General features: G+C 36.0%; 1 protein-coding gene across 1 annotated transcript; it reads right to left on the bottom strand.

Annotated features, from left to right (window-relative positions):
• Positions 1 to 7,720: 7,720 nt before the first annotated feature.
• On the bottom strand, positions 7,721 to 8,789 carry LOC104237521 (protein S40-7-like). The gene has a single exon (XM_009791685.2). It carries the CDS (start codon positions 8,708 to 8,710, stop codon positions 7,988 to 7,990), a length of 723 nt encoding a protein of 240 aa, XP_009789987.1. The 5' UTR covers positions 8,711 to 8,789; the 3' UTR covers positions 7,721 to 7,987.
• Positions 8,790 to 13,745: the final 4,956 nt, after the last annotated feature.

The following is a 13,745-nucleotide window of genomic DNA, read 5'->3' on the forward strand; positions in this document are numbered from 1 at the left end:
TATCTTTTACCGCTTTATTATCATTATTTTTTAGGAATGTGAACATCGCTTAAAACATATCTTTGGACTGTGTCACATGAAATGCACCCACAATCCGAAACATATTTTATTTGATGTTTTAGGATTTAGATTTGGGTCGCATGAAATGCGCATCCGAGTTTAAGAAGGTAAAATTAATTAAATCGCGCCTAAAGAGTCTAGCGCGTCATTATCTTTGGGGAAGGAAGTGAAATTCACTAAACAATCCATCCCAAATTCTAAGTAATTTTTTTTAAAATAATTAAATAAATAAATGAGATTGGAGAATCCTGTAAATTTTTGTATTATTTACATCTATTTATTTTTAGCGAAATCCTTCCTTATTTTAAGAATATCCTTTAATGACTACCTTTTATTATTACTAAGTTTGTCTATAAATATAAAATCAATATCTACATTCTTGAAAATAACATATTAAATAGAAGAGAAAAACAAATATTAACAGAAAGTAATAAAAATTATAATCATAAATACAACATGGAATTATCGAAAAATAAAATAAAATAAAATAAAATAAAAAAACTAATTATCCCATAGTTTGATTAAAAATTTAAATTGTTAGTAAGACTTAAGCTTATTGAAACTAATTATTTATAAATACTGAAAATTGAAAGAAAGAAAAAAAACTTGATTACTAAACCATATTTCTAAAAAATTTAAACGATTTAACCTTAACTAACTTTGTTTTAATTCACATCATGTCCTAATACTTGTTCGCAAACTAATTCATGTTTTAACTGAAATTGACTACATGATTCCGATTAACTTATCGTTGACGAAAAACCTTATGAATAAGGAACTTAGTTAACTTTTGCCAAACTGATTCAATAACGCCATTTTTTACGTTATTTCTTCTATTTTTTTTTATTAAACAGTTTTAATTAATAATCAGGCTTAAATATATTTCCTAATAATCTGGTTAAGGCGTTATTTAATATGTCGCTATAATATGCCTAGTTATGCCAATGACAGTGATTTACAGAATAATAATACATGAATAACCTAAATACAATACAAAAAATTAAATTAAACTAAATTAAAAATTTAACACTCCATTCTTCATTTCAGCTTACAAAATGCCAAAATTACAGTTGTGTACCTGATATTGTCAATATAAGAAGAAGAAAGTCAGCAACGTAATACGTAACACAGCAACAGCAACAATAACCAGCAATAACCAGTCAACGAAAATCCCAGTGACAGCTTTGAAAAATTCAAAATAAAATCCAGGAATGCCGAAAATAACGGACAGAAACCAAGGGAAATTTTCAGATTTTTGAAAGGCTAGTTAATCTTCAACCCTTAATTTCTACACCTGTATACCAGAATATTTATCAGGTGTGTACTACTTTCTCTTCTAATTTTCAACTTTTTTTTTTCTTCTTTCTTTGTATGTTTTTCTTTTCTTGAGAGTTTCAATATTTTTTTTTCGGAATAAATGTTCAACTCTTTTTTTTATCTCTTTTTTTTCTCCCTCCTCTATCATTTTTCAGACCTCTCTATATATAATCCCTAACCTTTAATCAATTAAAATCAATCCCTTTCTCTACCAAACCCATTATCTTCTCACTCATCCCCATTACATTAAATAAATATATCACACCACCCCATTATATTTTGTCCCTCATGCTTCAAATAAAATAATGCAAGATTCCCCTTTAAATTAAATCTTGTCCCCCCTTTATATTAAATAATCATATCACAACCCACCCCATTTCATTTTGTCCCCCATGCTTCAAATAAACAATTACAAAAATGTACAATTCCTAAACTACCCCTTCCGACCTTACTGAAATTACCAAACTACCCCTGAACGTATTACAAATTTACCAAACTACCCATCAGCTATAACACATCAATTAATCAAACTTAACCAAAATATAGACAATATGATCAATTTCTAACAATGTTCAAACAACAATATGAACACGGATGAACATCATAACAACAATATCACATGAACATGATTTTAACAACATTTCAACAACAAATCACATGAACACAAATTGAACAACCAAGAACAACCAAAATTTGATTGAACAATATTTTTGGCAACAACAAACCTATTTTTCGGATTTAAACAACAACAACAATCAAACAAGTATATTTAGATTCTTAAATTCAATAATATTGAACTTAAAATCAACTCTAACAACATTATAACAAACAATTCTTATATTAAACTTTAAACAAGATTATGAGACTAATTCAAGAAATAATCACAAATGGTAAACAAGAAATCAAACTATACACATTTCGGATTCAAAATCAAACAAACATAATATGAACATGAATGAAAAGATTCAACCACAATAACAAACTTTATTCAAATTTCGAATTGAACTTAAACAAAACAAATAAACATATTCAAATCACTAATCTTCAAATAATCAATTAATCTTTCTTAATTAAATCCAACAAAAAAAATATAACAAAGATACATGATCATGAATGAAATCTATATTAAACAAACAACGGATTCAAGCGATTTAAACTAAATCTAACAATATTAAACCTAAACTAACAATTCCTTTTTTGCAAAAATTAAATTAACATGAAATAAACTGAAAATCAATTAATTAAATTTTCATTTGAATCTGAAAATTAAACCAACCAAACATATAAACAAACTAAAAAAAATTATTTCAATGATGAACAAACAAAACAAGAATTGAATCATTTATCGATTTTGGATCCGAAAAATACCAAACAAAAATATGGACGATAAATGAGATCCAAAAAACCACTAACCGGAAATGAAACGACGAACAACGACCAACCAACGACGAACTCGGACAGTGATCGACGACATCGACCAAAACTACTCCATGTACGCGAACTCGACTGGACTGAAGCAGTAGCATCCGCTACTGCTGGACATCAGAGCTTGAATGGACGCAGCAGCAGCTCGGACGCGAGGAGGAGCAGCGGCGACGGTGTGGAGGAGCAGCGGCGAACGTGTGGAGAAGCAGCGGCGACGGTGTGGAGGACGACGAAGCAGTGGCTATGGTTGTTTGAGCTGAAGAAGACGACGTGAGGCAGCAGCTATTGCGGACGCTGAAGCAGAACCAGCGGGTAATCCATGGTCGAGCTTGAGCTCGTCAATGGAGAAACAACGCTGGGACGATGGACTGTTGTGTCGTTTGCTTGTGTATGTGTGTGTGAGTGTGACGACGTGAGGGGGTGTTCGTGGTGGAGGGTGGTCGACGTTGGTGAGGGCAGCCATGGTTGTGCTTTGGAGTTTTGAGGAAGAAGAAGGAGAAATGGGGGGGGGGGGGGGGATGCTTAGGCATTTTTAGGTTTTTCTTTCTTTTTTTTTTGTTTTATTTTGTTTGTAAAATAATAGGGGTGTTGGGTTATGGACTGGGTCGACCCAGTTCGAAATGGACTTGGTCTAAGATTTTCTAAATTGCATATAGCAGCACTTGTATGCATCAGATCAACAATATATGATAAGTCCTCCCTTCACAATTGGTTTAGGATCAGAAACCAAATATTTTTACTATCTTTTGTTGCGTGGTATATGATTAATTTCTCTACCATAATACACAAAGATATGTTTCCCAAAGATGATTGGGGATATATGTTAGTTTTTCTAACATTTGGGGGATGGAATAAACAGTTGAAAAATATGCTATATGAATCGAATTATCATGATCCTCACTTAGAAGATAATTCAAGTCGAATGCCAGAAGCATTTGCTGATCCAAAATTAAATATCATATTTCAGCTGCAAATGCTCCTATTAAAATTAAAGTCCCTGAAGGATAGAGTTTACTGTACGCATGAAGCGTGGTAGACCAATCGGTTCCAAAGGTAACAATCCTTGAAAAATAGTAGGAGCTAATGATCAAAATGATCATAATGAGGAGGAAATAAGCTCTAGAAGAGCCCACGACATAACATTTCATGAAACTCCCGAAAAAGTTCAGGTACCTGAAAATAAAGAAAGTGATGAGATCTCCACAAGTTATGTCGCTTCGGAACTGACACAAAATGATCGTCGACGATATATTTAATACAATATAGTGCACAATATTGTAAAAGATTGTGAGGATCGGACTAGCAGTTCAGACACTTGAAGATGTCATACCATTTAGATACAAGTCTTAACCTATATGACTTATTTGGCTAAATCTATATGAAGATCCTTGAAGGATTGAAAATGCCCGAAGCATATAATTCAAAGTCTTGAGAAATGTACTCGATCAAATTATAAAGATCTTTGTACGGTTTAAAGCAATCTGTGCGCGTGTGGTATAATCGCCTCAGTAAATATTTGCTGAAAGAAAGTTACATAAATTATGTTATTTGTCCATGTATTTTTATAAAGAAAATGTCATCAAAATTTGTTACACTTGTTGTTTATGTTGGTGACATAAATCTTATTGGAACTCCGGAAGAGCTCCAAGAGGGTCTTAAAAATACTTTTACATGGACAAAGTGTACCCATTAAGTACACCAATGAATATTCAATCACTTGAAGTGAATAAGGATCCGTTCCAACCTCTAGAAGAGGATGAGGAGCTCCTTGGTCCTGAAATACTCTATCTCGGTGTAGATGGTGCACTTATTTATCTTGCTAATGCTAACAAAAGTGGTGCAGATCGTATTGGTAATGCAGATGCAGGTTATTTATCCGATACTCATAAAGCTCGATTTCAAACCGGCAAGCAGAGAGTGCATATGATTGAGATCAGTGATTCATTCGAGAAACATGTGGGTTGGAATGTGATAAAAGACCCACAATATTATACGGAGACAATGTTTCATGCATAGCACTATTAAAGGGAGGATTTATAAAAGGAGATAGAACGAAGAACATTTCACCAGAATTATTCTACATACATGATCTTCAGGAAAATTGTGACATTGATGTGCATCAAATTAGTTCAAGTGACAATCCAACAGATTGTCTTTACCAACATCAATTTTTGAGAATATGGTATACAAGATTGGAATGCGGAGACTCAAATATTTGAAATAAGGTTTTCTTCAGGGGGAGTAAAATGCGCGTTGTACTCTTTTTCCCTTACTAAGGTTTTTCCCACAGGGTTTTCCTTATAAGGTTTTTAATGAGGCAGCCAACAATGCGTATTACTAAATATGTGTACTCTTTTTCCTTCACTAGGATTTTTTCCCACGTGGTTTTTCCTAGTAAGGTTTTAATGAGGCATATTATCTTTTAATGAACATCCAAGGGGAGTGTTATAAATATATTATATTATGGATGTTCATTTAGTACTCCGTTGTAAATAAGCTTCCTGAAGAAGTTTATCCATATGGGACTCCACCGTAAATATGTTTATCTATTTAAGTACTCTATTGGAAATAAGCTTCCTGAAGAAGCTTATCACTTCGATACCCGGTTATGGATAAACATTACCCCCGGTAGAAGATTATCCATACCGGGTATAATAAGCTTATCCTTTCAGTACCCAGTTATGGATAAACATTACCCCCGGTAGAAGATTATCCATACCGGGTATAATAAGCTTATCCTTTCAGTACCCAGTTATGGATAAACATTACCCCCGGTAGAAGATTATCCATATCAGGTATAATAAGTTTATCCTTTCAGTACTCCGTTATGGATAAACATTGCTCTCAGTAGAAGATTATCCATATCTGGTATAGTAGCAGCTTACACAGCAACTTCCTTTCTTCTATAAATAGAAGAGATTTCAGTTCATTATGTACATCAGTTTGAATCGAATAATATATCAGTTTCTCTCTATACTTGTCTTTACTTTATAGTCTTTATTTTATAACACTTTTTAAATAGTAGTAATAGTTTGTTCTACTTGTCATCTCTTTAAAATATATATATATATATAACACACACACAAATAAAAATGGTGTAGATCTAGAGATAATTTATTAAGTAAAATCCGTTTTCTTTTGTTCTTTCTTTTAAGTTATTAAGTATAAAGGAGCAGGTATCATATATGCATACCGAATGGCTTATGCCGATTAAATCCAAATAGAAGTTTCTTTATTACTTGGGCAGCTGCACAATCACTTGTTGTAGTGGCTTCTTTTTCATCAATTTTCACTAAATTGAATTCTGGTATATTTTCCTCGGAAACACCAGCTTTTCGAAGGTAAAGTAAGAGGAAACAACTTTTTAGTTGAAAATTTAAACCAAATAAGGAACCAATTAAAGGTGAGAATTTAGGAAACTCCAGGTCAATATTATGTTCCAGCCTTTGCATTCCGCCATTAGCATTAACATGGCAAGGTCAGTCATATCTTGATATCTTCATCCGATTATTTGTCCTAAGGTGTACTTACTACGTGCTGATAAGCTTATATTCATGAGATATAAGGAAGATTACATTTTCTAAAGTGTATATGTATGGAAATTGACAAGAGACTTGGCAATGTTCAAACAAATCATACTGATCACATTAACACTTTACAGTTGCATCCGATAAGCATGAAAACATATGGCATGCCCAGTCTATGAAATCAAACCATCAACCGCGTTTCAATCCCAAATTAACCTATTCTAGATCTATTAGCAGATTGAAAAATCTTAAGGTAAAATTCTTTTGAAAAAAGGAAGAAGATTATTCTAGTGGTATACATGCAAAAATGCTCCGAACAACCTGTCTTGGTACCAGGAAAAGGTTTAATATGCTTATAGCAAACTATACTTTGTGCCATTGCTAGTGCATTTTGACCGAAGCCTAATTCAGGGCAATCTCTTTTGCCTTCCTCGGTCATATGAAATCAACGCAGACCAATCCATGATTTGAAGATATTAAGGGCAACAGTCAAAGATTAATGTTCTATTACAGCTTAAAATGCAAGAGAATCCAAGGACAAACGTAGACTGAAGTGCTTTGTGTCACAGTCAAGATACATCATGCACTCAAGAGCATGTGCCTAATGAAGTTGGAAAGAAAATATGGAAAACCAAGACTCAATTCCAATAGAAGGAAAAAAACAGCTAGGAGATTTAATTATTAAGCCTGTGCGGACAGAGTTGCTAAAAATTTATACTAGTGATACTGGTTAGAGGACGAAATAGTGAAATAGTGAAAGTGTGTGCAAGTTGGTCTGAACACTACCTTCGGCACAAAAAAGAAACACAAAAAGAAAGAAGAAAGATCGAAAGATACATGATATCTTCAGTAGTTTCAATAAAATGGGGAACTGCTAGGTAGACAGTATAAATCATGGTAAAAGCAAAGGATTTCAAGAAGAAACTACAGAAAGTTGATTCGGGGGACTAGTCCACTAATCAGGGACGGAGCTAGCCCATCAGCTATGGGTTCGGCAGAACCCATTAGCTTCGGTCCAAATACTATATTTGTCTGGTGAAATTCATTGACTATGTAACTTAAAAGGATTAGAACCCCGAACGTATAACCTTCAAATTCTGGCTCCATCTCTGCCACTAATTCAGTTCACACAGTGTTGCACAGAAGGAGCAATAGAAGTCAGCTGAACTGCTAGATATAATGTGTCATTGATTAAACGTGATCACCTATGGGGAAATTGACAGAGGAACTACCAAAAACAGGATCATGGTCTAAATATTTCGTCTCAACGAATCTATAACTTGATTAGGAGGCTGTCACTATAGGCATAGCAAATAGGATTACATAGATCAATGGCCGAAAGCTAGAATCTTTTTAGTCAAAAATGATGAAGTGCCTCCAACTGAATCATATAAAATCCAACAAAATATCTTGGATTAATATTCAACTGATATCAGTGACGACAGTGTACCTGTTGATACAACAATATCACCCAAAAAGATTCTAGATAATAATTTCATCTTCCTTCAATACACTTAAGCCACATATAAACAACTGAAGAAACTTGTAAAAACATTTCTCCATTGCCTATATACAAAATATATAACTAGAAACATCAAGCTCAGTGTAGATATCTAAAACAAAATCTATCAGTTATATCAACATATTTTGAACATATTTCAATCCTGAAAACCTGTTTGGCGCCACACGGCATTGCGAACCTGACGAAGATCCCTCCCTTTGAGAGTTCTTCCGACGCCTTCCAGCATCGAGAACGTGGTTCTAGGAGATCGCATTGACCCTCTGGCCACCATCTCGTGCGGCGGCAACATCTCATCATCGGCATCATCTTCGTCAATTTCAATATCAGCAAGATCGCCGTTCCTCAGTGCCTTCTTCGGCATCATCGGAACATTCACTGGAGCCGAGTGCTGGAACTTCCTCGCCGGCATGGATTTTGAGTGATTAAAATTAAAATTATCCGATGGAGGCTTAGGAATTGAAGGTATTGCACGTGGAAACGGCATCACTGTAGAAGGCGAAGCTGAAATCGGCGCCGTACCGGAGGGCGAGGAAGTGATTGAAGACTTCCGACGGAGAACAGGCAGATCAGTTTTCCGGTGATCCTCCGATAATGCAGCGAGAATACCAAACTTCTCATGCTTACGAAAGGACTGACGGCGACTATTTTGTGAAGGAGAAGTAGAGCGGCGTTGAGATTCAGTGAAGTCTCTTCCAGTCCAGAACACGTCATCTTCGTTGAGCTCATCATCATCGGCGACCGATGAATCTACCCCTCCGCCGAGAGCAGCATCACTCTGCGGCGGAGAGAACACGCCGAGGAACCGATCGGACGAGGGAGATTGACGGTGGCGGAAGCTAACGATGCCGTTTTGATCCATTGGTGGTCACACGAAAAAGCTCTTTTGGTCGTTGCGTATGTGGAACGTCACTGATACAATACAATCTTCTAAGACCAAAGAGATTTTTTTGAATTCATATAGGTCCCACTTTCTCTTTTTGGGGCCCGCTTCTTATCAGACGGTTTACAATAACTCTAGTAGGACTCACTAGTTATGGAAGATGTTCTAGAAGCTGGGGCCAAGACGTGGCGGTAGGACGCAGAGGGTTCTATTCAACTGTGGATCCGGGACACGTCATAATCTATCCTTTTCACAGGAGTTAAGGATTGGAATATCCAGCTCTTTAAATTTGTTAAAATCTTTATCTATCGAATATTTAGTAAATTTCTTGTCATGATTTAATTGCCAGTAGACGTTTATACAAAATATGTTGGCGATTAACATGAGTAATATACCTGTTTGCTCAAAAAAGTGTAAAACCATTTTGACAAACTAATTATTAATAATATGGAAGGTAAATTTTAGCCAAACATAATTAATCTCAGATTCAAATACACAAAATGAGAAAATAGAAGGATAAGAACTTGTAGTATTATTATTATTATTATTATAATCATACATCAAGCGGGAGAGATAAGCTTACACCCAAGATGAATTTGCGTCGTAATCATGAGAGCAAGGAAAAAGAGGGAAACGTTGATGAAGGAGAGATTACTCTTTTTGACTCTCTCATAGTTGATGAAGGAGTTAAGGATTGGAATATCCAGCTCTTTAAATTTGTTAAAATCTTTATCTAACGAATATTTAGTAAATTTCTTGTCATGATTTAATTGCCAGTAAACGTTTATACAAAATATGTTGGCGATTAACATGAGTAATATACCTGTTTGCTCAAAAAAGTGTAAAACCATTTTGACAAACTAATTATTAATAATATGGAAGGTAAATTTTAGCCAAACATAATTAATCTCAGATTCAAATACACAAAATGAGAAAATAGAAGGATAAGAACTTGTATTATTATTATTATTATTATTATAATAACCATACATCAAGCGGGAGAGATAAGCTTACACCCAGGATGAATTTGCGTCGTAATCACGAGAGCAAGGAAAAAGAGGGAAACGTTGATGAAGGAGAGATTACTCTTTTTAACTCTCTCATAGTTGATGAAGGAGTTAAGGATTGGAATATCCAGCTCTTTAAATTTGTTAAAATCTTTATCTAACGAATATTTAGTAAATTTCTTGTCATGATTTAATTGCCAGTAGACGTTTATACAAAATATGTTGGCGATTAACATGAGTAATATACCTGTTTGCTCAAAAAAGTGTAAAACCATTTTGACAAACTAATTATTAATAATATGGAAGGTAAATGTTAGCCAAACATAATTAATCTCAGATCCAAATACACAAAATGAAAAAATAGAAGGATAAGAACTTGTAGTATTATTATTATTATTATTATAATCATACATCAAGCGGGAGAGATAAGCTTACACCCAGGATAGATTTGCGTCGTAATCACGAGAGCAAGGAAAGAGAGGGAAACGTTGATGAAGGAGAGATTACTCTTTTTGACTCTCTCATAGTAGATGCCTTGAACCCCCCCCCCCCTCTTTTCTGGACTCAACTTTCCATATATATATATATTAGCAATTTTCTCTTTTATCCAATGGTCTTTGACTGGCATACTTTTTCATGACCATGCCTCTCATCACTCGGCCAGACTTCACGCTCGTTCTGCGATATAAGCTTTCCGGCGATTTGACCTCTGCAATGACCAAGGTACTTTTTATTATTATGCCTCATGGGCGTAGTTATGGCTCGGTCGGCCCCTTATCGTTCCTTTTAAGAGTGATCATCCTGTGGTCAGATTTTGACTCATACAGTTAGTCCCTCCGTCCGTTGGGGTCGTCTCTTGGCGATCTCAATGGACGGACTTTGTCGATTCAAGAGTGAGGAAAAATCGGAACGTTACGCGTCGAACGAGACCCTTAGGGCGTGGTGGCGACGTGACATTTCAGTGGCGCCATCGAACTATTACGTCAGTTCGGAGTTGAATCATTGCATCGATCCGAAACGTCGTGAATTCCTATCGTTCATCATTATGGCGCACGTTTCCCAAGCACCATATCGTTTCCCGTGCCCTTTCAATTTTTTGATTGGCGGCTCTTGGGTTTCCCGCTCTGAACATTTGTGTCTCTATAAATTGAGGGAAACCATCATTAGATTGTTACGCTTTTCGATTCATCTGAGAATCTTGCAAATCTCCATCTTCTTCAGTACTTCATACTCTCGACTTCATACTTCTGCTTCCGTCAAAGTTTTGACGTGAGCATCCTCTCTTTTCCATCATCACCCTGGTTTATTCCGATCAAATTCAGACAAATGGCTGGTTCCTCTTCCCAGAATGATAGGTTCGTCGAAGCTCCGGTGCCGGAAAATGACGCGCCCATTCTTGAAGAGGGTGTGGAGGCGGCGGAAGATGAGGGAGTTCCAACAGCGGCTGAGATATTGCCCCGTCCGGGGGAATTATGGACTGATTTCAATAGCCCTGCCGGAGAAGAACCGGATCCTACACCCTCTACCATGGATGAAGCGGCGATAGCGGCGCTCAAGACCAAGTGGGGAATTTCAAATCATATTGAAATGGTCCCGGCAACGATGACAGACATTATTCACTTTCACCGCCCAGGGTACTACGCATTCTACGCGTACCCTTTTGTTGTCGGGTATACGCTTCCTCTCCCCTCTCTAGTGACAGACTTTTGTCGTTTCTATGAAGTGTGTCCGGCTCAGCTTTCACCGTATATGTACAAACTCTTCCTCATGTTGCTCAAGTATGCGGAGCTCGCTGGCCGAGGGGTCACTTTGGGGCATATGCTTAATATTTTTGCCCCTCAACTTATTCGAGGCACGATGATCCACATGCACCACCAAGGAACAAAGAGTTTGGTGGTTAAGATGGACGACAAGGCTAATCGTCGTTTCTGGGAAAGTTATTTTTACGTGAGGACCGAGCACCTTGTGACGGACCCGGCAGGGTTCCCCGAGACGTGGAACTTCGCTCGTGAGTTTTCCTTTGTTTATTTTGTCTCCTCTCGAGGCGGTGGCCGACCATTTTTGTTTTTGGATGGCGTTGCTAATTTGCTTTTGCTTTCGCAGTTGAGAGATTGTCTCCCTCGCTAGTCGACGACATCCATGAGTGGGTGAACGCCATTCTTCCCCATACAGTAGGGGTTCGCGAGTGGGTGGCCTTCTACGAGAGATACGAGCGTAAGCCTCTTACTAGTGAGTTGACCTGCCGCAAATGCTATATTTTTTTTGCTTTATGGTTTGATCTCGTTGTTGTATGAATGTCTTTCTTTTTTGGCAGGGAGAGTGCGAAGGGCGAGGGCTCCTCTGTTAGGGGTGTGTATTCGAATCGGTTTATCAATAAATCGAATCGATTATTTGTTATCGGTTTATCGATTTTTCGATTTCAAAATTTTCCTTATCGAGTTATCGATTTCGATTTTGTCCTCTTCGGTTATCGGTTTATCGATAAACCGATAAGGTTTTCCAAAAAAAAAAAAATTTACCCTTATTCTATAATAACCTTTCCTTTACCCTAAGTCTCTAACCCTATTATTTCATCTACCATATTAAAGAATGATCATATTTAAAGCTCAAGGGAATAAAGTTCAAATTAATGGAAAATAGAATTAGCCGTGATGATGTATTTTTTTTATATACCGTTGGAGTGTTGGTGGCATACATTTGATCCCTTACTTTAGCTTTGTTGCATGTGCTTGTTGACATAATTTTTATGTTATAAACAGTGTTCATCTTATTTTAGCTTCTTTTTGTCCATATTAGTTAGGCGTGTTTATAGCGATATACTTTCTGTGGAATCCCGCAAATTTTCTTATTGGTGTAATCGATAACCGAATCGATAAGCCCCAAAATTCAATAAATCGAAACCTTATTGAAATGATAACGATAAGCATATGTACAAATAGATAATCGATAAGTAATTATCGATAAGGGTCAAAATCGAATGCACACCCCTATCCTTTGCTCGTGTTTCGTCAACTAGCGCCGTCTACCCGACCCGCTTCGAGGGCCTCTACTCGGCCTACATAGAGGTCTACTACCCAATCTGCTCCTGCGGCCGGGGTCGTGGGCACGGAGACAACTCCTCAACCTGAGACTGCAGTTCCTACCATCCGTTCAACGGGCGAATCTACCCGTGATGATAGTGAAGAGGGCCCGTCGAAGATTCAATTTGATGATAAGTCTACTGATAGACATAAATAGACATTCATTTTATTCGTTTTCTAATCATAGTGTGCCGAGAACTTAAGTACTATTGGGTCAACACACATATGTTTTTCGTATTTATTTATATTATAATAAATAAACCCCACGCTAAATAACTCTATTGCACTGATGATACATTATACTTGTATTCGTTCCTAATTATTAGTAGATTTTATTATTATTACATTTAATAAGCCACAAGACAACCTTACAGTTGGAAAGCCCATTCTTGATGCGCTTGATCGAAATTGCTCTTTATAAAGTGCAAAACTTTGCAACTTTTGGCCGGTGTGGGACAAGAATGTCCCAACTGTCTCTTTCCAGTGTAGTACTATTTACTTACTAATGCTTGCTTCTTATTTTATATAATTTTTATTTTTTATTTTGTAGAAGGATGCATTAATTAAGGATTCCGCAAAACAATGAAACACTCTTCTTCGAGTAATAGCAAATTACGTTCATATTACTTTTAATTCAATATCTTTTTGTTATTTTTCTAAAATTCATTTATATTCTCGATTAAAATATTAATTTCTTTTTTATATAAAAATACATTAATTAACAACAATTAAACAGATTGCTAATCCTAATAAAGTATACGTGATTAAGCGATTTTAATAATGGTAAAATTTAATCAATAGATGATGTTAGAAAGTAGAATCATAAAATCACTCGATTAAGTTTCAACTAACAATCTCAAACTACATCATTTTATACATACTATAATTAAATTTCATCTTATTAAATACATGTAAAATTTTTTTGAC

Source organism: Nicotiana sylvestris, chromosome 12, assembly GCF_000393655.2.
Source record: "Nicotiana sylvestris chromosome 12, ASM39365v2, whole genome shotgun sequence".
NCBI lineage: Eukaryota > Viridiplantae > Streptophyta > Magnoliopsida > Solanales > Solanaceae > Nicotiana > Nicotiana sylvestris.